The following is a 23,333-nucleotide window of genomic DNA, read 5'->3' as shown; positions in this document are numbered from 1 at the left end:
CAGATCACAAATAGACACCTGTGAGTGTGATCCAGCCTTTCCTCAGCCATGACTCACAATAGCTAAAAGACAAATAAACACAATGTAACCTGGGCTGCAGAGATGGCTCAGTTGGTAAAGTCCTTGCTATGCAAGCGCCAGGGCCTGAGATCATATACCAGGAACCTGCATAAAACAGAATAGCCTGGAGTTAGTTGCAGCACAAGCTGGTAATCCCAGTGTTGGAGGGAGAGAGACAGACAGATCCCTATGGATCACTGTGTCCAACTAACATGTACAAATGGATGCATTTCAGGCCTGACAGACCGTGTCTCAAAAACCAAGGTGGATGGTACCTACAATGGTTATTTTTGATTGTCGAATTGACACAATGTAGACACATCTGGGAATAAAGTCTCCATCAAGGATTGTCTACAGTGGGTTAGCCTGTGGGCATGCCTAAGGGGTTTCCTATGATCATATTTGCTGAAAAGGAAAGGCTCAACTGACTGTGGGTGACACCATTCCTCAGGACCTGGGACTATAAACCAAATAAACTCTTTCTCCCTGAAGTTGATTTAGACACATAGTGTTAGACATTTAGTATTTTATCACAGCAACAAGATAAGACCCTGAGGAAAGCTGACTGAAGTTGACCCTCTGACCTTTACATGCACATACACTATGCAATGTTCCTCCACATACCAGTACACAAACACACATACATATACACATATGTGTGAGTGCACAAGTGCACACACACACACACACACACACACACACACGAGTGAAATGTAGCCTATGCATACATCTGTGACTCTGACTAAAAAGCATAGAGATCCAGCATGGCTGCCTTTGGGGAAAGTGAAACCTTGAATCCCAGGCTAGGCATATGTCTCAGTCACTCTTCTATTGCTGTGAAGAGAAACCAAGACCAAGGCAACTCTTACAAAAGAAAGCATTTAACTGGAGGCTTATTTACAGTTTCAGAGGTTTCCTCCACTGTAATCCTGGCAACATTTAGGCAGATGCTGGAGCAGTAGCTGAGAGCTACATTATGACCTGTAGGCAGAGAGAGAGAGACAGAGAGAGAGAGGTTGATTCTAGGCTTGTCATGGGGTTTTAAAATCTCAAATCTCAGGCTGGAGAGATGGCTCAGCAGTTAAGAGTACTGACTGCTCTTCTGAAGGTCCTGAGTTCAAATCCCAGAAACCACATGGTGGCTCACAACCATCCATAATGACATCTGATGCCCTCTTCTGGGGTGTCTGAAGACAGCTACACTGTACTTATATATAATAAATAAATAAATCTTTAAAAAAAAAACAGGAAGTGGTGGCACATGCCTTTAATCCCAGCTCCTAGCACTTGGGAGTCAGAGGCAGATGGATTTCTGAATTCAAGGTCAGCCTAGTCTGCAGAGTAAGCTTCAGGACAGCCAGGGCTATACAGAGAAATCCTGTCTCGAAAAACAAAAACAAAAACAAAAACAGAAGAGAAGAGAAGAGAAGAGAAGAGAAGAGAAGAGAAGAGAAGAGAAGAGAAGAGAAGAGAAGAGAAGAGAAGAGAAGAGATCTCAAAGCCCACCCCACAGAACACATCCCTGCCAACAAGGCCACACCTCATAATCCTTTTAATCCTTTCAAATAATGTCCTCCCTGGTGACTAACCATTTAAATATATGACCCTATGGGGGTATTCTTATTCAAAGCACAATGATCCACTCCCCATACTTATATCCATATTTACAGCAACATGTATTAAGTTCATTTTCACACTGTCTATCACAGTCTCAACATTGTTTAAAAGCCTCGTGATACTGTACCCTCCTGTAAAATCAAAGCCAAAAAGCAGATCACATTCTTCCAATATACAATGGCACAGAATATACATTAGCATTCCAAAAAGTGAGCATAGTGAAGAAATGGTGGACTAAAGAAAGACTGAAAACCTTTCTTACTCAAACCACAGCATGCCACTGGAGAGATGAGTTCCCATTGGACAGGAGGTAGATAAGCCCATCTGTGTGTTAAGGAGTGGGAACTTGAGTCCAGGAGACCTCACCTCTGTTACCCTTAACCAACACCCTCTTTTCTCAACCTACAGGAAGATGGTTTTCTGAGGCACCTCAGCGAGAGCACAGAAGACCTCAGCCTGGATATGGGAGCCCTTCAGGGCAGCGAGTACCTCCAGGATCTAGGCTTAGGGGCCCCCTCTGACCTCCATCAGTCTGAAGTGATTATGGACCCTGAGACCCACAGAAAAGAAGCCAGAAGAGAGTCCTCCCACACAAGCTGTGAAGGAGTTTCAGCCCTGCCACAAAGACGCAGCTGGGAGAGGTCCCGGAGCTGCTCAGGGAGCTGTCGAAGGTCAGCCCCCACCACTGTCTACCTTCCAGGTGCCACAAGGAAGGAATCTGGGAATGTGCAGCCAGTTTTCAGGACAGACCACTGTCCTGACTGTTAACCAGCTGTGTGACTCTTGCTGAGGATATACAAACAAGCATCTCTTCACCCCAGAGAGGGCACCAGTAACAGACCAAAGAAATTACCCCTTCCAAGTCCAGCCCAGTGAGCCAACTTCGTTGGAGTTTACTTACAGGAGTTTGGGTGAGGGGTTACTTACATGGATGTAGATAACTCAAAAGCATTTACATCATGAACACCAACTCTGATTCACAAAAGCTCAAGGCTGGGGCTTCCTATACAGCTTGCACTCAGCTCCACCAGAGAGTCTCTTCTCCCCTAGAAAATGTGTATGAACTTCTCATAAAACCTCAAGTTCCTGAGCTTTCTTATGAGCTTCTGAGGGTTCCTCTTCCCTCCAAATGGGAAGTTTCAATTGGGAAAAAGCATGCATGAACATGTATGTGCAGGGTCCTGCACACACAAACACAACATAGAGCCACTGGGGTGTCTATGCTGCTAGAAGCAGCCAAATATGTACTCTCACAAACGTGTGTGTGTGTGTGTAGATTCTCACACATACAAACACATATGTGTGGTACACATAGAAACTACCTGCTTCCCACTTTCTGTATTAAACCCATACATAATGGCCTATAAACAGTGGGATGTCAACACAAAGTTTGCCCACCATCTACATGCAAAGTGATCAAAACACAAATGAGTATTCATCCCCCTGCACACACAAAAGTAGAGGGGCCTCAGTCATCTCCATCCTCCACTGGTGTGCCTCAACTCCTCCCAAGAGGGTTCCAGGTGTAGCTTAATGGTAGAGTGCTTGCCTAGCATGCACAAGGCCCTGGGTCTTACCCTCAGTATTGAAAACTGGGGAAAGGAAAGAAGGAAGGGAGGGAGGGAGGGAGGGAGGGAGGGAAGGAGGGAGGGAAGAAGGAAGGAAGGAAGGAAGGAAGGAAGGAAGGAAGGAAGGAAGGAAGGAAGGAAGGAAAAGAAGTAAAAGAAGAAGGAAGAAAGGAAACTCCCACAGAAAGAGATGGGGAAGATTTCCCTGAACACACAGACTTATTATTGCATTGGGAGGGTTGGACCCCTCAGTGTGGCCCACCCCCTCCCTGACCTGGAAACACCCCTGAATTCACTCCTTCCTCTGTGTGCCTAAGACCATGGCCAGGTGGATACTAACCACTAAAGTTTCAATATCTGCCCTTCCCCCAGGCTCAGCCTTGATGCCTCCATGGTGGACGAAGGGGCCTGTCTTCCCCGGACTCTGGCTAGCCTTGCTCTGAATCTGTCTGGAAATGGGCAGAAGACTTGGACCCAAGGATGCTTACCTGTCAGTGGGACACCAGCTCCCTCAAGCAAGGTGGGCAGAACCTGCACCAATCCATCCGAACAGTAGGCACCCCTCTGGGCTTTGATGCTGTGGGTGGAAGGGAGAACCGACCCCATGGCTATCAGGAGTCACTGATCATAGTGAGGGCAGGGAGGAAGGATCTCCCTAATTTGGCCCATGGCTGTGGCATCTCTGGGTCCTAGAATTTATGTGCCATAGTGTGTGTGTGTGTGTGTGTGTGTGTGTGTGTGATACAATACCACAGGGTGGGCATGCTATAAAGAAAAAAGGTTTGTTTTGGTTTGTTTTATGAGTCTAGAAGTCTAAGGTCAAGAGTTGTGTTTGGTGATGACTTTCTTATTGGATGTTCCTTAGAGGTGCAGTGAATCACAAGGCAATGGACAAGGAGTGTCTGTGTATCTATGTCTATTTCTTCAGTCTCTATCATCTCGTGTGTGTGTGTGTGTGTGTGTGTGTGTGTGTGTGTGTGTGTGTGTGTGTGTGTAAGCATGTAGGATGGGGAGAGGGTGTAGAAACCAGAGGATGGCCTCTGATATAATTTCTCAGTGCCATCCACCTTCTTTTGAGATAGATTAAAACTTGATAAGAAAGCTGAGCATGGGCATGATGTCTTGTGCCTTTAATTTGAGCACTTGGGATGCAAAGACAGAGCTCTATAAGTTCAAGGCCAGCCTGGTGAGTTCTAGGATAGCTAGAGCTATATAAAGAGGCTCTATCTCACCAGGCAGTGGTGGCGCACACCTTTAATTCCAGCACTTGGGAGGCAGAGGCAGGTGAATTTCTGAGTTCAAGGCCAGCCTGGTCTACAGAGTGAGTTCCAGGACAGCCGGGACTACACAGGAGAAACCCTGTCTTGAAAAAACAAACAAACAAACAAACAAGCAAACAAAGAACAATGCAAAATTAAAGCAAAATAAATAAATAAATAAAAAGAGGCTCTATCTCAAAAAGAAGGAGGAGGAGAAAGATGACGAAGGAGGAGGAAGAGAAGGAGGAGGACGAGGAAGAGGGAGGAAGGAGGAGCAAGAAAGGGAATGGAAAGGAAGGGACGGGAACAGATAGAAAGGAAGGAGAGGAGAGAAGGGGAGAGGAGAGGAGAGGAGAAGAGAGGAGAGGAGAGGAGAGGAGAGGAGAGGAGAGGAGAGGAGAGGAGAGGAGAGGAGAGGAGAGGAGAGGAGAGGAGAGGAGAGGAGAGGAGAGGAGACGAGACGAGACGAGAGGAGACGAGAGGAGACGAGAGGAGACAAGAGGAGACGAGAGGAGACGAGAGGAGACGAGAGGAGAGGAGACGAGAGGAGAAGAGACGAGAGGAGAGGAGACGAGAGGAGAGGAGAGGAGACGAGAGGAGACGAGAGGAGAGGAGACGAGAGGAGAACATTGCCATGTAGGCTATCCAGCAAGCCCTAGGAACCTACCCATCTCTACCACCCCACTCCCCAGCACTGAGATTATAAACATGTACCACACGCCCAGATTATTTTACCTGTGTCCTCATAGCACTTTACGGATTGAGCCATCTCCACAGTCCTCTGTCACTTCTGATAAATCTGCCTGGGGTTAGAGAGATGGCTCAGTCAGTAAAGCCCCTCTACATAAATTTGGATCCCTGGCTCCAAGTAAAGGCTTGGCATGGCAATACAAGCTTGTAATCCTACCAAGGGGCAGTGAGAGTGGATACTAAGCAATCCTTGGAGCTCCCTGGCCGGCTGGCCTGACCCATGTGAAGAGCTCCGGACTCAGTGACACTCAATGAGAGATTCCATCTCAAAAACTAGAGTGAAGGACTAGTAAGAAGACTCAGTGGGTAAAGGCACTTGCCACCGAACCAGAAAGCCTAAGTTCAACCACTTAGCCCAATGGCAGAAGAAGAGAACGAAGTCATTGACCTTCACATGTAACCACACACATAAAACACACACACACACACACACATTAACTAATTCAATTAAATACAAGGTGGAGAGTGAGGTAAACATTCAGTGTTGACCTCTGGCCTCTGCACACATGTGCACATAGCCACACAAACACATAAATGCACTGTGCATACACATACACATTCCTTAAAGGTTAGATGGGCATGGTGATACAGAGGGGTAGAGTATAACTCTCATCCCAACACTCAGGAGCCAGAGACAGGAAGATCGCTATGAATTTGAGATCAGCCTGGTCTACACAGTGAGTTGCAGGCAGCCAAGGCTACAGAGTGAGACCCTGTCACAGAAAAAGAATACAGTTGAGGAACTCCAGCCTGAACAACATTAGTGCAACCCTAGTCTCCTCCCTAAGGCCTCATGTCTACATTCAGATGGTCAGATTTCCACTCTTTTAATACCCCACCATGGGGATTTAACTCCTACCTGAGTTTCAGATAGGACAGACCATAGACACATCTGGCACCAGTGTCTAAGATGGGCCATGTTCCCATCAAAGGAGAATCATGAGACTGGAGAGAGAGCACCATCAGAAAAGTATCTGCTTTACAAGAATGAGGCTGTGAGTTAGATCTCAAGAGCCCATGTCTAAAAAGCCAGGTGTGGTGGGACACGCTTGCAATCCCAGCTCTGGGGAGGCAGAGACATGGAGGATCCCTGGAACTCACTGGCTGATCATACTAGACTATTTTATAAGCCTAGGTCAGTGAGGAGTCATCACTAAAACAAAACTAATAGGTTGTGCTTTGAGGAACGATTCCCACAGTTGTCTTCTGGTCTCTACATGCAAGCACACACAGGTGTGTACATACACACACCACACCAGAGACAGAGGTGGAGACAGAAGAATCCTAGCCATAAATGTTACCAGTGGGCTTAGGGGAAAAGGAGCCTGTCCTGAAGCCCCAACCAGGCAGAGATGAGCCCTACCTAAGGTAGAGCTTACAGTGAGAGGAAAACAGGTTGGGGTCTCAACCAGGGAGAGTGTGTTTCAGACTTGTGAGGGCAGCTGATACCTGGGGTATGCATGCTTTGGGACTATAACCTGTGATCCCTGAACATGACTCAATGGATTTGAGTCCCACAGCCTCAAGTGTAACTAGGAGTTCTGGGAAAGGGTCACAGTCTGTGACTGAGTAGAGGAAGCCCCTGATGTATCTGGAGTCTGGAACTGGTGGAGGAGGTGTGACACTGGTTGTCTGTACCTGGGGTACACAAGGGCAGTCTGTAGCCCAGGCTTCAAATCCTGTTTCCCCCAACAGGAATGTAGCAGCCCTGAGAAAAGACTAAGATCCAAGTCAGTGCCTGTGTCCTGTGAAATCAGCTGTCTGGAACTGGCTTCAGACTCAGATGTGTGCACGTCACCTGTACAAGGTAGCCCAGCCTGGGAAAGTCTTTCTGGCATACCAAGAGGCTGAGGCAGGGGAAATCTCCATGGGTGGAGCCCCAGCAGGACCACAGGGAAGACAGGAGCTGATGGCAGAAGCACAGGGTGGGTCACTTAGGCAGGAGGTTGGCAATACTTAGGTCCAGAAAGAGGTACCACCTCCAATGTCTGCCATCTACTCCTTTCTAGAATGCCTCTAGCTCTTCTCCTCCTTCCCCCTTCTTTCTTCCCTGTACCTCATTTTCTTCCTCCCCTCTCCCTCCTTCCTTTCTTCCCTCCCTCCCCCTTGCCTTTCTCCTTCACTCCTTTAAAATTGTTTATAATTGTAATTAATGTGTGTGGCGGTAATTTTAGCTACACTGCTTTGTGCTCCCTATCGGTTGCACATAAGCACCTGCCCAAGACCTATCTGAATTTGAAAATGAAAGAAAGACACACACACACACACACACACACACACACACACACACACACACTCCTTCTGGTACTCTTGGTTTAACACCCTCTAATTCTATATTTTATCTTTGTTGCCCTGGCTCCTGCTGGGCAGCCCTTCTGGGAGCCGCATTCCTTCTCGCCTATTTTGGATGATTTTCCTTCTGCAACTCTAAATCTGGTCCATCTCCCTGATTCCTCTCTCCCAGACCCTAGCCAGCGCAAATCTAAAGGTCCTGCCTCAGTCTACCTGCCTAGCTATTGGCCAGCTCTTTAATGATGGATCAAAAACCAGTTGAGGACACAGACCTTCAGTGTTTGGACACTCAGATTCCCGATTTTGTGGACCAGATTAATTCAAAGCATTAGAACCAAACCCCAACAGATGTGTGTGATGGCATGTTGGGAGGGGCATGCACATATCATAACACACATTGGAGGTCAGAGGACAGGAGCCAGTTCTCTCCTTTCATCGTGTGGATCCAGGGAATTGAACTTGCAACAGCATCCTTGGGAGCAAGCACCTCTACTTACCGAGCCATCTTCAACCTCCCTCCCACTCCCCTTTTCCTCTTTCTCCTTCCCTCCCCTGTTCTGGCTCTCTCTTTATTTCCCTCTTGGTCTCTGAATCTCTACCAAAGGCCACACTTCTGTATTATCACTCAAGCAGTCATCATACAAATCCAACCTGCTATTTTGAATGGGTCTGAGCCTCCTTGGCTTCCCTCAGTTAGAAGGCTCAGTGAGCATAGCTCCTGAGTGTTCCTGGGACAGCCTCCATGTTTGCCCAGGCACACTACGATGATGATGCAGTCCCTGGTCCAAGGCTTCCTGACTCTCTGCCCTCAGAGATTGCTAGTGTTATACTCGTAGGCTGGAGGTAGGCAGGTGTAGAGCTGGATCCTTCCTCATTCCTGTGTCCCCTATGCTGGGGAATGCTTCTAGGCCTTGAACCCCCGGTGCTGGAGTGTTTGGAAAAGGACCATGTGGAGCCAGACCATGTGTGAGTGTCTGTCCCAGAACAGACAGGAGTGCCCCAGGGATCCTGCTAGGGGGAGGTGGGAAGAAGCTGGGACAACCACTGGGGCCAGGGGATGCAACAGTGCTGTTTGTAAGCAACCATGGCTGGGGCTGGGGCTCATCTGATAGATACCCTATGACCACATAAGCCAGGCATGTAATAATATCTACCTGTCACCCCACCACTCAGTGGGTAGAGGCAGGAAGATTGGGAAGAGTGAGTTTAAGATCATCCTCAGCTAATTGTGAGTAGGAAGTTAGCCAGAAATGCATGAGAACTTGTTTCAAAAAAAAGGGGAGGTTGTTTTTTATGTAGCTTAATCTAACTTAGACTCACATAATGGGGCCTCTCTCTCAAACAACCTTTGCCTAAAGGAAAGACACCCCAGAATCTTCAGGGCACCCAGTTAAGAGTGTGCATGGGTGCTTGGGTCTGGCCAAGTAATCGTGGTTCATGTGTGCGTATCCCATCTCTTCCTAGGTTGATAGTACAACAGGTGCTTCAGGAGCTGAGGCAGTATCATGGGTAAGTGAGAAGGGAGCAAGCATGAAGGAGAGGACAAACATGGGACAGGTAAGGGAGAAATGTGGTGTGTATACAAGGGACAGGTGTCAGCATCTGCAGGGGAGCACACAGTTACAGGATCTGGTAGGAGGAAGAAGGGGGTTTATGGCTGTGATGATACATGCACGTCACCTCAGCGTTAGGAGACTGACAAAGCAAGAAGACTGTGGGTTTAAGACTAACTTGGGCTGTGTAGTGAAACTCTGCCAAAGAGGGGAGGGGAGGTAGGAAGAAAGGAAGGAGGCAGGAGTTAAGAATACAATGAAGGTGGTAGAGGGAGGGGAAGAAGAAGAAAAGGGGAAAAATGAGGAAGGAAATGGTGCTGAGGGGGAGGGTGGAGAGATGAAGCAAGGAAATCCTATGGAGAATGAGACAAAGAGAAGGTCTCTGTTTCCTGAGACCTGTTAGTGAACTTTCCAAGTGCTCAAGTGGTTTGTCCAAGGCTCAGTACTGCTGCCCTCTGCTGGAAAGCTGCTGTAGTGCCCCTGGATGCAAGTCCACAGTCAGTGGTGGGCCCTCAGACAGGAGCCCCTGCGATACACCTGTACTCTAAAGCTCCGGGGATGCAGAAGTGAAGGATACCGGTTGAGTTGCCTGCATACCTACATGTCCGTCCCACTCTGCCCCTACAGAGCCCGTCAGCGAGCTCGCATATCCATCAGCCCTGGAGGAGCCCACTCCAACCTCACCTGGTTTGAGTTCCTGTCTGAGTAAGCACACACTGCCAGAGGTGGCTATAGTAGAGCCTTTATGCCAAGTCTCCTAAGAACTGACTTCACCTAGAGAGCAAAGGCTGAGACATGATAATCACAGGTTCAAGGGCTGCCTGGGCTGCAGAGCAAGGGGATGGAAAGTGAAAGGAGAGGAAAAAGAAAACCCCAGGGAAGAAGAGATGGGGAGCTGGGAACCAAAGATGGGATCACATTAGGGGGAAACATGTTCCTGGGGCACCTTCCAGAGTTGCCTCAGAAGGTACCTGAAGCCTCTCCTCACTGTCCAGGAACGAGGATGGTGCGTGCAAGATTGAGAAGCCCGGCAAGAGCACCAGAGTGAAGCGCAGCCTGAGCTCCCTCCGCAGCAGGGTCACGAGGCAGAAGGAGAAGGTGATGGGGCTGAGCTGGAACTTGGGGACTCGATCTTCCTTTCCCTGCTCCGTAATGTACCCTTGATTCGGGAACCCTGGGATCCAAGCCAGGAATAGATAAACAGAGGTGGAGGGCGTAAAAAGACCGGCCTCAGCAGGAGATATCCTAAGACCCATCATTTTCTCATGCAGGGGAAGAGTCCAGCACATCTAAAAGATAAGACTCAGGATCTTCCAGGGAAGCGGGAGTGTGTCAATGGGCACCAGTTGATGCGAGGAACCTTCTCGGGCCACTCCAGCTGTCCTCTGTGTGGCGAACCTTTGCTGAACTCAGGTGAGTCCCAGCCCCATCTATCCATCCAATGGAGTGTCAGCCTTTTTTCTTCATAATGTCCCTCCATTCTCTGGTACCTCCTGGCTCCATTTCACCCTCTCCAATGTGAGCAAGTGTAAATAGCAACCTGGAAAGGGCCAGAGGGACCCGTTGGTCACTGAAGATGGTGACTAAGCTCTCTGTCTCAGCTTTGGCCTTTGTAAAAATCCAGTAGGATCTGGACTCAGGCAGGGTATTTATCAGATGTGGTGACAAAATAGCATGTGTTTCCTGGTTTAAAATCTCAGAAATGTGTTTTGTTGTAGCACGGGGACCTGGCTGGCCAAGGTCATGTTATCTACAGGTGTCGGGTTTCTCCACACCCTTCTCGCACATTCTGGTAGCTCTCCAACCTCGTGACAGCATCATCCTACAATGTTCTTGTGTGCACATTGGAGTTCCAAACTCTCTTGTCTCTTTTTCCTTCCACTGTATGTGTGCTTGTTCACATGTGCACTTAAAGGTGCTCGTGTATGAACACCAAAGAACAAGCTTGGCAGTCTTTCCTCGTATGCCTTTCCATCATGGTTTACGTGTGATTTGTGTGCAGGTGAATCTATGTACATACATGCACACGTGTTCTTGTGCATGTGGAGGCTGGGGGTTAATTCTGGGTATCTGCCTCTATCACTCTCCACATCATTTTTTAAGACAATGTCTTCAGAGAATCTGAGGTTTGCTGACTCAGCAAATCCTCCTACCTCCGACTTGTGCACTGTGTGCCCTCATGCTTGATTTATTGTTTATTATTTTTATGTGGGTTCTGGGGGGTTGAACTTGGATCCTCATGCTTTTGGGGAAAGTACTTTTTCTGATGTGTCACCATGCCAGTCTTCAATCTCCTTCCCTTTAAGGACCCATCATCAATTTGGAGTAGAGGCTCAATCTAGACCATTATGAAGCTCATTGTGAGTTAAGATGAAGTAAATGTGCAAGGACAAATTTCCAAACAAGATCTTAATCTTTATTTCAGTTGCATCTTATTTATTTTTATTTCCTGTGTGTGTGTGTGTGTATGTGTGTGTGTGTGTGTGTGGACATGGAGGTCAGTTCTCTTCTCTCACTGTGTGGGTTCTGGGATAGAATTCAGGTTATTAGTACTTTACTGGCCCATGGGCTTATTTTGCAGTAAGAGAAGGGATGGGGCTATAATATATTAGTTGAGAGGAGACAGTTCAACTCATAGCAGAGAGTTTCCTTCCTCCTGGAGCTGTCCACAACTGCTAGGCTGGGCTGGGCTGGGTTGAGCTGGGCTGGCATAAGTCTGTGCTTGGCAAACAGACCTAGGTTACTGGAATCCCTGGAGAGAGAGAGAACTCTGATAGTCCCTGGGATTTAGAACTTTCCCTTTTGAGATCAAGCCCAATTTTGAGGAGAATTAAAGAGAAGGTGGTATGTATGGTAGTTGCTCCTTAAAAGACATGTATGTTGTGTCTTTTAAGATGTAGTTCGGGCTGGAGAGATGGCTCAGTGGGTAAGAGCACCCGACTGCTCTTCTGAAGGTCCAGAGTTCAAATCCCAGCAACCACATGGTGGCTCACAACCATCCGCAACGAGATCTGGCGCCCTCTTCTGGAGTGTCTGAAGACAGCTACAGTGTACTTACATATAATAAATAAATCTTTAAAAAAAAAAAAAAAAAAGATGTAGTTCAGCTGGCAGAGCATTTGTCTAGCATGAAGAAAGCTCTGGGCTTCACCTTCAGCACAGGTGGTGCATGCCTGTGTTCCCAGATTTCAGGATGTGGAGGCAGGAGGATCAGAAGCTCAATACCATGGTAGGTTAGATTCAAGCTTGGATACATGAGATCCTATCGTGTCTGTGTGTGTGTGTGTGTGTGTGTGTGTGTGTGTGTGTGTGTCTGTGTGTGTCTGTGTGCATCTCTGTGTGTGTCTCTGTGTGTGTCTGTGTGTGTATGAATGCGCACATGTGCCCATGCATGTAAACATTAGTAGCAAAAAGTCAAACTACAGAGTATTTACAAGCAAGACTCAGGCAAGTTCAAGATTCAACTGCAGGACATCAGTACTATTGGCCTTTGAGGCTAATCATCCCCCTAGAATGACCTTGACCCACTAGGCACTAATAGCACCTGCCTAGTCTAAAGTCGTAACAAAATGTCTCCAAACATTGTCAAATGTCTCTTGTTGGTGTGGGATGGCCCAAGGTGAGACCTGGTTATCTAAGACTACCAGCAGGCCCTAGGGTGTGTAAGAACAACAGACCTAGTGCCTCCCAGACACCTGAATGACCGGCTTTTCTTCATCACCCTGCCCCCACCCCTCTTTTGTCATAGTGTCATTTTACTCATTTAGGGACTATAGGACATTCTGCCTGTGGCTACTGCTGTTTATTGTAATGGTGACTGGACACAAGAGACATGACACATTAGGCCAGTATTCCACAGCTGAGCCACACCCCAGTCCCTCATTGGGGGATTCTAGGCGGGTGCTCTACCACTGAGACACACCTCCAGCCTGATTTTTACTTTTGAGATAGAATGTCTTCTTTTGAGACAGGGTTTTTCTGTGTAGCCCTGGCTATCCTAGAACTTGCTCATCGACCAGGCCGGTCTCAAACTCAGAAATCTGCCTGCCTCTGCCTCCCAAGTGCTGGGATTAAAGGTGTGCGCCACCACTGCCTGGTGGCTGTCTTCACTTTTGAGTAGGTGTGATGTCATGATTTCTTTCTCCTTTTTCTTCTCTCCTCTCCTCTTCTCCTCCTCTTTTCCCTCTACCCCTTGACCTCCCATCTTTCTTTCTCTTCCTCTTTCTTTCTTTCTTTCTTTCTTTTTTTTTCTTTCTTTCTTTTTTCTTTTTTTCATTCTTTCTTTCATAAAACAGTCTCATATAGCCCAGGCTGCCCCCAAATTTCAAACTTGCCATGTAGTCAAAGATGAGTGGGACTTCCAGTCCTTCAGGAATTATAGCCATGTATCATTACAGCCAGTTTATGTGGTGCTGGGGCTGGAGCCCAGAGCATCATGCATGCTAGATGAGCACGCCCCAAACTGAACTGTATCTTTAGCCTTTCTTATTGTATGTATTGCCTGCTTGTAGCATTCAGGTAACCATGGTAGGGCTGAGTGGATTGTAGCACGGTCTGCTAAGCTGGAGCTCTTTTCTGGAGGGCTCCTTAGAGGTACACACTAGCAGAAAGCACCTTTACTCACTGAGCCATCTTGCTGCCTCAAGGATTTTAGTTTTGTTTGTTTGTTGTTTGTTTTTGGAGACAGAGTCTCAGGTAACCCAGGCTGCCCTCAAATTGACCATGTAGCCAGGGATGCTTTAAGCTTCTGCTTCTCCAGCTCCTGCCTACCTAGAAATGGGATTATTGATGTCCATCACCACAAATGGTTTTTCATATGGTGTTAAGGGTAGAAACCCAAGGCTTCTCAAACAACAGACAAACACTCTTAAACATCTCAGCCCTCCAAAAAATTTAAATATTTCTCTTTCTTAGTTTTTTGTTATTCTTTGAGGAAGGGATTGTTTTGGTTTATATTGCTTTTTAAAAAGTAAAGCTTTGATATATCACAAAGGCTGTTTCCAAACTCCTGGGCTTATGTGATTCTTCTGCTTTGGCCATTTAAATAGCTAGGACTACATGTGTGTGCCCCTTTGCCAAGCTAAAAGTTATCTTGGGCAAGAGAATGCTAAGTGGTCAAAAGCACTTGCTGCTCTTGTAGAGAATCCATGATAGGTTCCTAGCACCCACATAGTGAGTGGTTCATAATCACCCTCAACTCCAGTTTCAAGGAATCGAATACCTTCTCAGGGCCTCCTCGAGCATATGTATGTGTGTAGGTCAAAGAACAACTTTGTGGTAATCATTCTCTCCTTACAAGATGTGGGTTCCTGTTATCAGCTGAGGTCATCAGGCTGGTGGCAAGCACTTTAGCCCACTGAGAGGTTTCACTGCTATCTCACCTCCAATAGGGTCTTTGATATGTTTCTCAGTGTTCAGCAGCTTGTTTGCAGATATCGGATGCTTCCTAAGTGGGAGTGTCTGGTATGTGCGTGTGTGTTAGAATAGAGACAGTTTATTAAAGAACAAAAAGATACCCCTAAAGCAAGGGACAAGACTGAGGCTCAAAAGCTAGCAGTAGGTGGTCTGAGAAATCCGTTGTGCTTCTCATACCCTGTCTACCAGCTTTGAGGATTTTTGTTGTGACAGTTTTGCTTTCTGTTCTTTTCCCATTTTTTCCTATGTGTTTGTGCATGTGGTGTGTGCTTGTGTGTATACGTGCCAGTATGTGTCCGGGCACACGTGTGTATGAATGTGTATACCTATGTGCATATGCATGTAGAGGGCTGAAATTGATATAACGACAGGCTCCGCCAAGTGCAAAGTTCCAAAGTCCCAGGTGCCTGGAAGAACTACCTATTGCCGAGGCTCTGCCCCCTTCCGGGCCCCGCCCCCTCTGGGGACGGCCTACTCATGCGCAGCTTGGTCTCGCACTGCATACCGCTTCCGGCTCCTAGGAGGCCGGGCGGAGGCTGCGAGAGCGACCCGGGAGCCAGCAGGGCGGAGAGCGGCCTGTGAGGGACCCCGCGGAGGTGAGGGGGCCGCGGCGATTTTCGTGGCGCAGGGGCCGGGGTCGCGGGCTCTTTGGAAACTACCTGGTACACAACATTCCCCCCCCCCATGGTGCCTCAGGGCTGAGCACGCCTCCGATACAGGTGATCTCTTCCATACAAGTGGGGCTCCAAGTGGAGAATGTGGGGGTGCAGTGATGCAGACCATACCCAGTCACCCTATCCCTGCGCCGTGGACGCTGTAGCCACTTTTCTTGGAAAGGAGAGAGAAAAGCCACTCAACTGCATGCAGATTTTTGTCCCTGGCTTGGGGACACCAGGGCCAGGGGCAAGGGTAGAGTGTCCCTCATAGCAATCTCTTGCACCACTTTAGGCCCTCTGGAAATCTTGACACCGTTGCCTACGAGCGTTTGGGTGCAACACCGTGCAAACTAGGTTGTGTTTTCGTTTTTTTTGCTTTCTGGATTCCTTCTAGGCGAAGAATTAAACCCGTGCGGTACAACTTTGATTGCTCCCAGGCAAATTGAGCGTTTTGTTGTTGTTGTCCTTATCTTCTTTTAAAGAATTACCGCCTGTAGCTCGGTGAAAGAAACGGCTGGCCAAGCGGAGGAAAGTTTCTTGAAGTTTTTCACTCTCCGTATTTGCTCGGGGCATTGGGACCTGGAGCAGACTTTCAAGGCCCTTTCCATTTCTTGCTGGGAGCGTGACGAGTATGGGCGATTTGAAGATTGAAGGGCTTGGGTTTTGGTTTTTTGTTTGGGGATTTTGTTGTTTTGTTTTGTTTTGCAGGTGTATGGATGAATGGTTAGCCTTTGAACTGTGAGGAGAGAAATCTTGAGTGTCACATCAGACCTGAGCTTCTGGTCCCAGTTCTATCATATGAGCCATGTAACATCACCAGGCCTCAGTCTCTTCCTTGTCAAAATGAGAATAAGAACTTGCTGTGGGTTCAGTGAGGTAACACGTGAAAGGGATGTAGTGGAATGTCTGGCATATGGTCGGTGCTCAGTGTTACCTAACCTGTGGATATGGACCTGCTTCCAGACCCAGAGGATTGCTGTGTGTGAGTGCTGTGTGTGTGTGAGAGAGTGGGTGCCTGAAGCCAGAGGACAGCTTTGTGAAATAGATTATTTTTCTCCCTGAACATGAGTTCTGGGATTCGAACTTAGCTCACCAGGCTTGTGCTGCAGGTGTTTTTGTCCACTGAGCCATCTCTGACCCCAAAGCCTAGACTGTAGGTGGTGTGAGTCTAGGACAGACAGTTGGATGTCTTCCTTGTTGGGTCAGGATTTAGACTTGTCCCTGTTTGTCACTCCTGTTGGTCCCCAAGCTCATCTGGAGGGGAGGGACAGTGGCTTCTTTAAAAAAATAATAATCATCTTTGTAATATATTGTGTTTTATACCAGTTGTTTTCATTTATTTTCATTATGTTGAACCCAGTTCCTTGCACATACTAGGAAAACTCTCCACCAAGCCACTCCCCTACCCCTTATTTCAATTATTTATTATTATTTTCTGGAGGTCAGATGGCAACATTGTGATTCTGTCTTTCCACCTTTGGCAAGTCTTAACCCCGTCCCAGGCTGGCCTTAAACCCCCCTCCCCCCTCCATTTCTCAAGGGCTGAGCCCCTTTTTCAATGTCACGGGTTAGGGAGATCCAGAGGCTCTGTGATTTCTCTTATAAGTTCCTTGGTGAATGTCCGGACTTTCTCTGTTGGAGTGGCCCACGGCAACTTTGTTGCATAGCTGGGTGTAATTTGCATTCTTGTCACACAGGAGCAATTTGGCCACTTGCACTGCTTACCACCCCAGGCACCCTGGCTGTGGTAAGCAGCTGAGTCTCCCTGTGTTTATCTACTGCGAGTTTAACATAGTTCTGATCTTGTACGAGGTCTCCTTCATTTCTCCCTTCCTGGGTCATGTTTCCATTTCTTTCAACTCCATACGTGACTTTTCAGCAATTTTCACCTCCAGCTGTTTTAAATTCTTTAAAGCCCCAAATCCTGTAGAAGACCCACCTCTCTTGTTTCTTTCTGTCTTGTTAAAGCAAACACTTTCCCTGCTGAAAGGGAAGGGGAGATGGCTACCTTGTGAAAAACGCCAGGTGCAAGACAGTTCAGGGGGTAGCTCTGGAGGGACTGGAGGAATTTATTTTTAAAGGAGGAATGCAGCTAGCTGAGGGAGGAAAACTTTAAAACACAGTCCTCCATGAGAGCACGGTGCTGGTCAGTTCCTGCTGCCATCTGTCTCTCCCGGGATCTGTTCCTTTCTCATTCAAATCAATTTGAGAGTAAACTGAATTCAGCTGCTTTCTCTGCTTTTGTGAGTAAATAGAGCCATCCCTTCAATTAAGTTTAAAAGGTAGTTAGGCTCTGCTAGAATGTGGCTCCTTTGGTGGCTTTCCTGAGTGCACAAAGCCCCAGCTCTGTGTAAGCCAGGGTGTGGTGGTGGCACAAGTGGTGGAGGCTTAGACGAACAGGAGTTCCCAGTGCTTCCTTCCTTGGTGCTATCGAGTTTGAGGCAATCCTGGGCTACATGAGACCAGTCTGAAAAACAAACAAACAAACGAACAAAACCCCAATGTACTGATAGCAGATACACTGACTTGCATCATATCTTGAAAAAAATAAGTGTTCTAGTTACACATTTAAGAAATACTGTAATGGTTGCATTTTCAATATGTCAGCTTGGTTAGGCTCAAACATCTACTCTTTTAATGTGACAGTTTCATTGGGATACAAGTCATATGCCATAAAATTACCTGCAAACTATACTGCTCAGTAATTTTTATATCAGTGGGCAGATGTAGAGCAAAACCATTGAGCCTTGTTGGGTATCTGCAGCAAGGGTGTGTGTTGCTTACAGCGGTGGGTATGGTAATTACTGGATCACTGTGACCTTCATTCTGCAATCCATGGAAGTGTTAACTGAATTTTGGGGAAGACAGGGACTTGTGAGCATGGCTCTGTTCTGCAGTGGTTGCCTGGCAAGTATAGGCTGTGTGTTCTATCCTTCTAGCCAGAGGAGAAAGGAGAGGGGCAGATGGGAGGATGGAAGGTGGAGATCCTTCTATACTTCTGGTAGACATTTAGAATGGTGCAGTTAGCTTTGGAAAAACTGATTATGACAGTCCTGAGGTTAAGCCTAGGATTAAGTGTCTAACCCAGAGAAAGGAATACAGAGCTCTATAGACATGTATGGCAAGGCTGCAGGAATGGCTGGATGAGTATGGGTACTTGTGTAAGCATGAGAACCTGCGTGCAGGTACCGGCACTAGCCCTTACATTAAAAAAAAGAAGAAGAAAGAAACAAACAGAAGCCAGGAGTGTCCGTGCTTCGCTTGAGTTCTAAGCCAGCTAGGTCTGTATGGTGAAGTCAAGGCCTACAAGGGCTCCATATGAAACACACTATATACACATACCTCTTAACCCCAGTGCTGTGGGGGAGATGGAGATAGGACCTGGGCTTCGTGGCTCCAGGTGAAGCCCAGGTTTAGTAAGAGACTCTGACTCAAGGGAATAAGAAAGTGTCAGAGTAGGATACACACCATCCTCCTCCAGCTCCCACACTCACGGGCACAAGTGCCTGCACACACACACACAGGTGTGCACACACCATATACAAGTACTTTTGGAGGTAGCCCTTGATTTCCAATGGAATCACATCATTGTCAGTGGCTGGAGACTGATAACTAAGTAAGGTGGTAGCTTCCTTTTGGTGTAATGAAAACATTTTAAAACTGGCAACTGGGTCCATAAGATGGCTCATTGGATAAAGGAGCTCACTGCCAAGACTGATGACCTGAGTCTTTGTTCCAGGACTCCTGAGAGAAGAAAGAGCCAACTCTTACGTGTTGTCCTCTGGCTTCCACACGCATGCTGTGGCACATGCACGGACACAAGTATGTTAAATGTAAAATTCATGGCAACCGTGAGTTGAGGACTGTTGGGAGGAAAGGAGCTAGAAGTGGGTATTCGTGCACGTGTGAACATGCACACGCATGCACATGTGTATCGGGGTCAGAAGATAGCCTGGATTATCAGTCCTCACCTCTTTTGAAGTATGGCCCCTCCTTTGCTGCAGCAGTCAACTGAAGCTATTGGGATACTCAGGGTTCCTGTTGTTCACCTCCCACCTCACTGGAGGAATGCCAGGGTTATAGATGCGCACTACTGGGCTTGACTTGACTTTGGGATCTGAACTCAGATCATCATACTTGCCCATCCTACACTTCACCCTCTGAGCCCTCTTCCCAGTCCTGCCTTGTTTTTTTGACACCGGTGTGGAACTCATGAGGTAGGCTAGTTTGGCTGGCCAGTGCAGTCCAGGAAATTCCCCAGTCTTAGCCTCCCCAGTATCAGGGAAGTGCCACATGTGCCACCACACCCAGACTTTTTAAGTGAATTCTAGAGTTAAACTCGGGTCCTCAATGCTGCTTTACCCACTGAGAGATCTTCCCAAGCCCATGGGACGAACTGCCAAAAACAAATTTTAATTACATGCATTTCTTTCTTGAGTCCACACATGCACCGCCCCAGTGTGTATGTGAAAGTCAGAGACAGCCTGCAGGAAGTTCTTTCCTTCTACTGTGTGAGTTCCAAGGACCAAACTCAGGTCAGCAGTCTTGGCAGCAAGCGCCTTTACCCATTGAGACATCTCGCTGGCCCTGGGACAGAATTTTAAGGAAGAGTTTGAAACTGAGTAAGCCAGAAGGTCAAGGGATAATAAGCTGAAGAATGCTAAAGAAACATGGTTAAACTAGGACTATATCTTCTCGCTCTGAAGGCTGAAACTGGAAATGCCGAGTTCAGGATCAGCCTGGGCTAAAAAGTGAATCCCAGTGCACTGGGGTAAAGTCCCTTAAGATAGTGCCCCACAGAAGAAAGCTACAAAGCATGTCCAATGTGGCAAGGGTTGAGGCAGAGGCATGGGGGTGCAATCTACATGGTATAGCCCTGGTAGGGCAGGAAATCTTCCTTGAGCAGAAATTGCTGGGTTGAGCCTTCAAGTTTCCTGACGAACAGAACAGTGGGGTTGAAGGCATTGGGTTGGTCCTTCCAACATAAGCTCAGGCTGCCAGGTTAAGCCGCAAGCGCCTTCACCAAATGAGCCATCTTGCTGGCCCAAAAGCATTAGTTTGTTTGTGTGTGTGCCTGTATATAATGTGTGTGCATGTTCTTGTGTATGTGCACATGTGCGTGCAAGTGCACATGTACGTGTGGAGGCAAGAGGAAGACGCTGTTCTATCACTCTCTGCCTTAATCCTTTGAAATTGGGTCTCTCACTATACCTGGACCTAGGTTCCAGGCATTCTCCTTTCTCAGCCTCCCACAGTGCCAGGGTTACAGGTACATATAGACATGCCCCACTTTTTATATGGGAAACGGGAACTTGGGTCTGGCGCGGCAGACATTCTTTTCACTCACAGAGCCATCTTCCAACCCCCCACCTATTTTTGAAACAGGGTTTCTCACTGAACCTGGGGCTTACTGATTCAGTAAGGCTAGCTGGATAGTCAGCCCCAGGGATCCTTTGTCTGCACCCCTGGTCTAGGATTACAGCTGGGCTTAGGTGGTTGCTGGAGATCTGAACTCTGGTCCGTGTGCTTGCTGGACACAGCCCCCAAGCTGCAGGGATCTTCCTGTCTCTGTATACGCAGCACTGGGGTCATAGCCTAGCTTTTAAAGTGGGTACCGGGGATCCAATTCAGATCCTCACGCTATGCCAGTTGACGCATCTGCCCCCTCCAGAACCATTGGCTTCTAGCCTCTCTCAGTGAGAACTATGTACAGTACTCTCCCGGCATTTTGAAGTTCAGGTAGTAGATTTAGACTCACTTAATCCAAGAAGGAAGCGATGATGAGGGTGTCGAACTCTTTAGAGTCCCGGGCTCTCTGGAGATAATTTACTATAAAGAATAATTGAGGGCCAACTAGGTGGCTTGTCAGGTAAAGATGCTTGCTACTAAGCCTGATGACTTTGGCACACATGCCCCACCTCAAATGTAAAAGGATACAAAAGTGAAGCTGCTGTGGAGACACTGGCATATAACTTTAGCATATGGGAGTTAGAGACAGAAGAACCAAGAGTTTCAAGGTATCTTCAGCTTCATCATGAATTCAAGGGCCATCCTGTGTTACATGAGAACCTGCTTCAAAAGATTCATAAATAAATGGATACATTATATCTTAGTGTGTCAGATACTCATGTTTGTCCCTGCAGTTCATAATCTTTCCAGCCCCCATGTAACCACCTTAAAGGGGCTGGAAAATAGTTAGAGTGTTTGCTGCTCAGGGGTAAGGACCAGAATTTGATCATCTTCAGACCTGGAACCCACATAAATGCAAGGTTGGCAATACGTGTGTGTGTGTGATTCTAACCTCCGGAAGCAGAGATAAGGGACCCCGAGAGCAAACTGACTATGGAGACTAGCCATACTGGTGAGCCCTTGCTTCTTCTGAGAGCCTCTGCCTCAGTGAATAACGTGGAAGACTGATTGTGTGTGATTCCCAATGGCAATCCCAGGCCTCCAAATGCTTGCTTGAACATGACACACACACCCTTGTACTGACACCCATACACATATGTGTATCCACATGCATGGAAAACATGAACACACATTCGCACACACACCCATTCACACTTGTGAAAATGGGAAAGGACAAGACTCTATCTCTTTAAAGACAAAGGTAGGGGGAAGAAAATGTCCCACCCATCAACCCCCCTCCCAGGTTGCACCCTGACCTTGATACACGCAGGATATGTTAAAATATATTCAAGCTCACACCATCTTAGTTGTAAAAGGGATGCTAATGGAGGCCTTTGCAAAGTTCTGGAATTTTCCTGCCATAGGAATTAGCTACTGATTTACATTTAAAAATTTTTAGTGCATTTTTACTTATTTTGTATGGCAGGAAGGCTTGTGTGGAGGTCAGATGACAACTTGCATGGCTTAATTCCCAACTTCCACCATATGGGGCCTGGGCCTGGGGATCAAACTCAAGTAGCCAGGCTTGGCAGCAATCATCTTTACTCACTGAGCCATCTTGCCAGCCCCGTTTACTTACATGAATAGTTGGCATTCTTCTTTTTATGCTAGAAGCTTCTTTAAATTTTTTTTAATACTTTCTTTCTTTCTTTCTTTCTTTCTTTTTTTTTTTTTTGGTTTTTCGAGACAGTTTCTCTGTGTAGCACTGGAACTCACTCTGTGGACCAGGCTGGCCTCGAACTCAGAAATCCGCCTTCCTCTGCCTTCCAAGTGCTGGGATTAAAGGTTTAATGTTCATCTTAATTTTATGTGTGTGAGTGTTTTACTTGGCGTGCGTGTGATGGACCATGTTTGTGCCTAGTGCCTGTGGAGGTCAGAAGGCATTGGCTACCCTGGAACTGGAATTGTGGACAGTTGTGCACCTCCATGCCCATGCTGGTAATTGAGCCCAGGTCCTCTGCATGCACAGCCAGTGTTTTTAGCCTCTAAGCTGTTGTAGCAGGCCTCCTTAGGCTTGTGGGGAAGTTAAGGTGCTCAGAGAACAAAATGCCTGCTCCCAAGTTTGCAGGCTTAGCACTCTGGAGCTCAGGATGATTGCCCATAGTTAATTCCCTCTGCATTTCCCTCATTCTAATCTCTCCTGCTGTCAAGCATAATAATAATGGGTGTTCCCTCACCCCCCACTGATCCCTGCCTGGTGGAATTGGCCCTCCCTTCCAGAACAAGCTAATTAGATACAGTAGAGGGACCAGCAAACTTCTCTGCAAAGTGGCCTGCACAAGCTTAAACCAGCCAACATCTCAGTTTGGACAGGGGACGGGCTCATGAAGTGCTCCCCCTAGCTGAGAAGTCACTGACAGTTGGGAGAAGGAGTTGGGGTTCTTCACAGATGTGGTCCCTGCAAGGGACTGGTGCTCCTGTCACCAGGTACATACATATCAGCAACAGTGAGTGAGTGTGCACCACAAGTTCTGGGTTTTTTGTTTGTTTTGTTTTTAATTTTTGGGTTTTTTTTTTTTGTTTGTTTGTTTTTTAAAGAGCACAGGAAATTGGGAGGATAATGTGGTGCAGGGGATAGAAGAGTTGGAATAGAGAAAGGAGAAAATGAAGACAAGACCTTGTTTCAATAAGACTTCATTTACAAATTAAAACATCTGACCCATGGATCGGATTGTTGTTGGCCATTGTTTGTGGCAAGGGTGAATGTGAATGAGGTTGGGGTGTGTTTGTGTGCATGCTTGTGCCCGTCTCCAC

The 23,333-nt window shown here is 47.3% G+C and overlaps 1 protein-coding gene across 3 annotated transcripts in view; it reads left to right on the top strand.

The window, feature by feature from the left end:
• Arhgef18 (Rho/Rac guanine nucleotide exchange factor 18) overlaps positions 1-23,333 on the top strand; it is a 103,760-nt gene that overhangs the window by 24,788 nt on the left and 55,639 nt on the right. Inside the window, exons 3-10 of one of the 3 annotated variants that reach the window (XM_085844244.1) lie at positions 2,090-2,348; positions 3,618-3,765; positions 6,950-7,061; positions 8,455-8,512; positions 9,011-9,055; positions 9,727-9,804; positions 10,095-10,197; positions 10,371-10,512. In XM_085844244.1, coding sequence (XP_085700370.1) covers positions 2,090-2,348; positions 3,618-3,765; positions 6,950-7,061; positions 8,455-8,512; positions 9,011-9,055; positions 9,727-9,804; positions 10,095-10,197; positions 10,371-10,512 — 945 coding nt within the window. Of the gene's footprint in view, positions 1-2,089; positions 2,349-3,617; positions 3,766-6,949; positions 7,062-8,454; positions 8,513-9,010; positions 9,056-9,726; positions 9,805-10,094; positions 10,198-10,370; positions 10,513-15,005; positions 15,111-23,333 lie in introns of those variants that run through there. The other 2 variants (XM_021169406.3, XM_029480389.2) reach the window with 2 other exon arrangements.

The sequence above is a fragment of the Mus caroli genome, unplaced genomic scaffold (genome assembly GCF_978045245.1).
Source record: "Mus caroli unplaced genomic scaffold, Mus_caroli_1 scaffold_10, whole genome shotgun sequence".
Taxonomy (NCBI): domain Eukaryota; kingdom Metazoa; phylum Chordata; class Mammalia; order Rodentia; family Muridae; genus Mus; species Mus caroli.
This window is presented reverse-complemented; position numbering and strand designations above follow the sequence as displayed.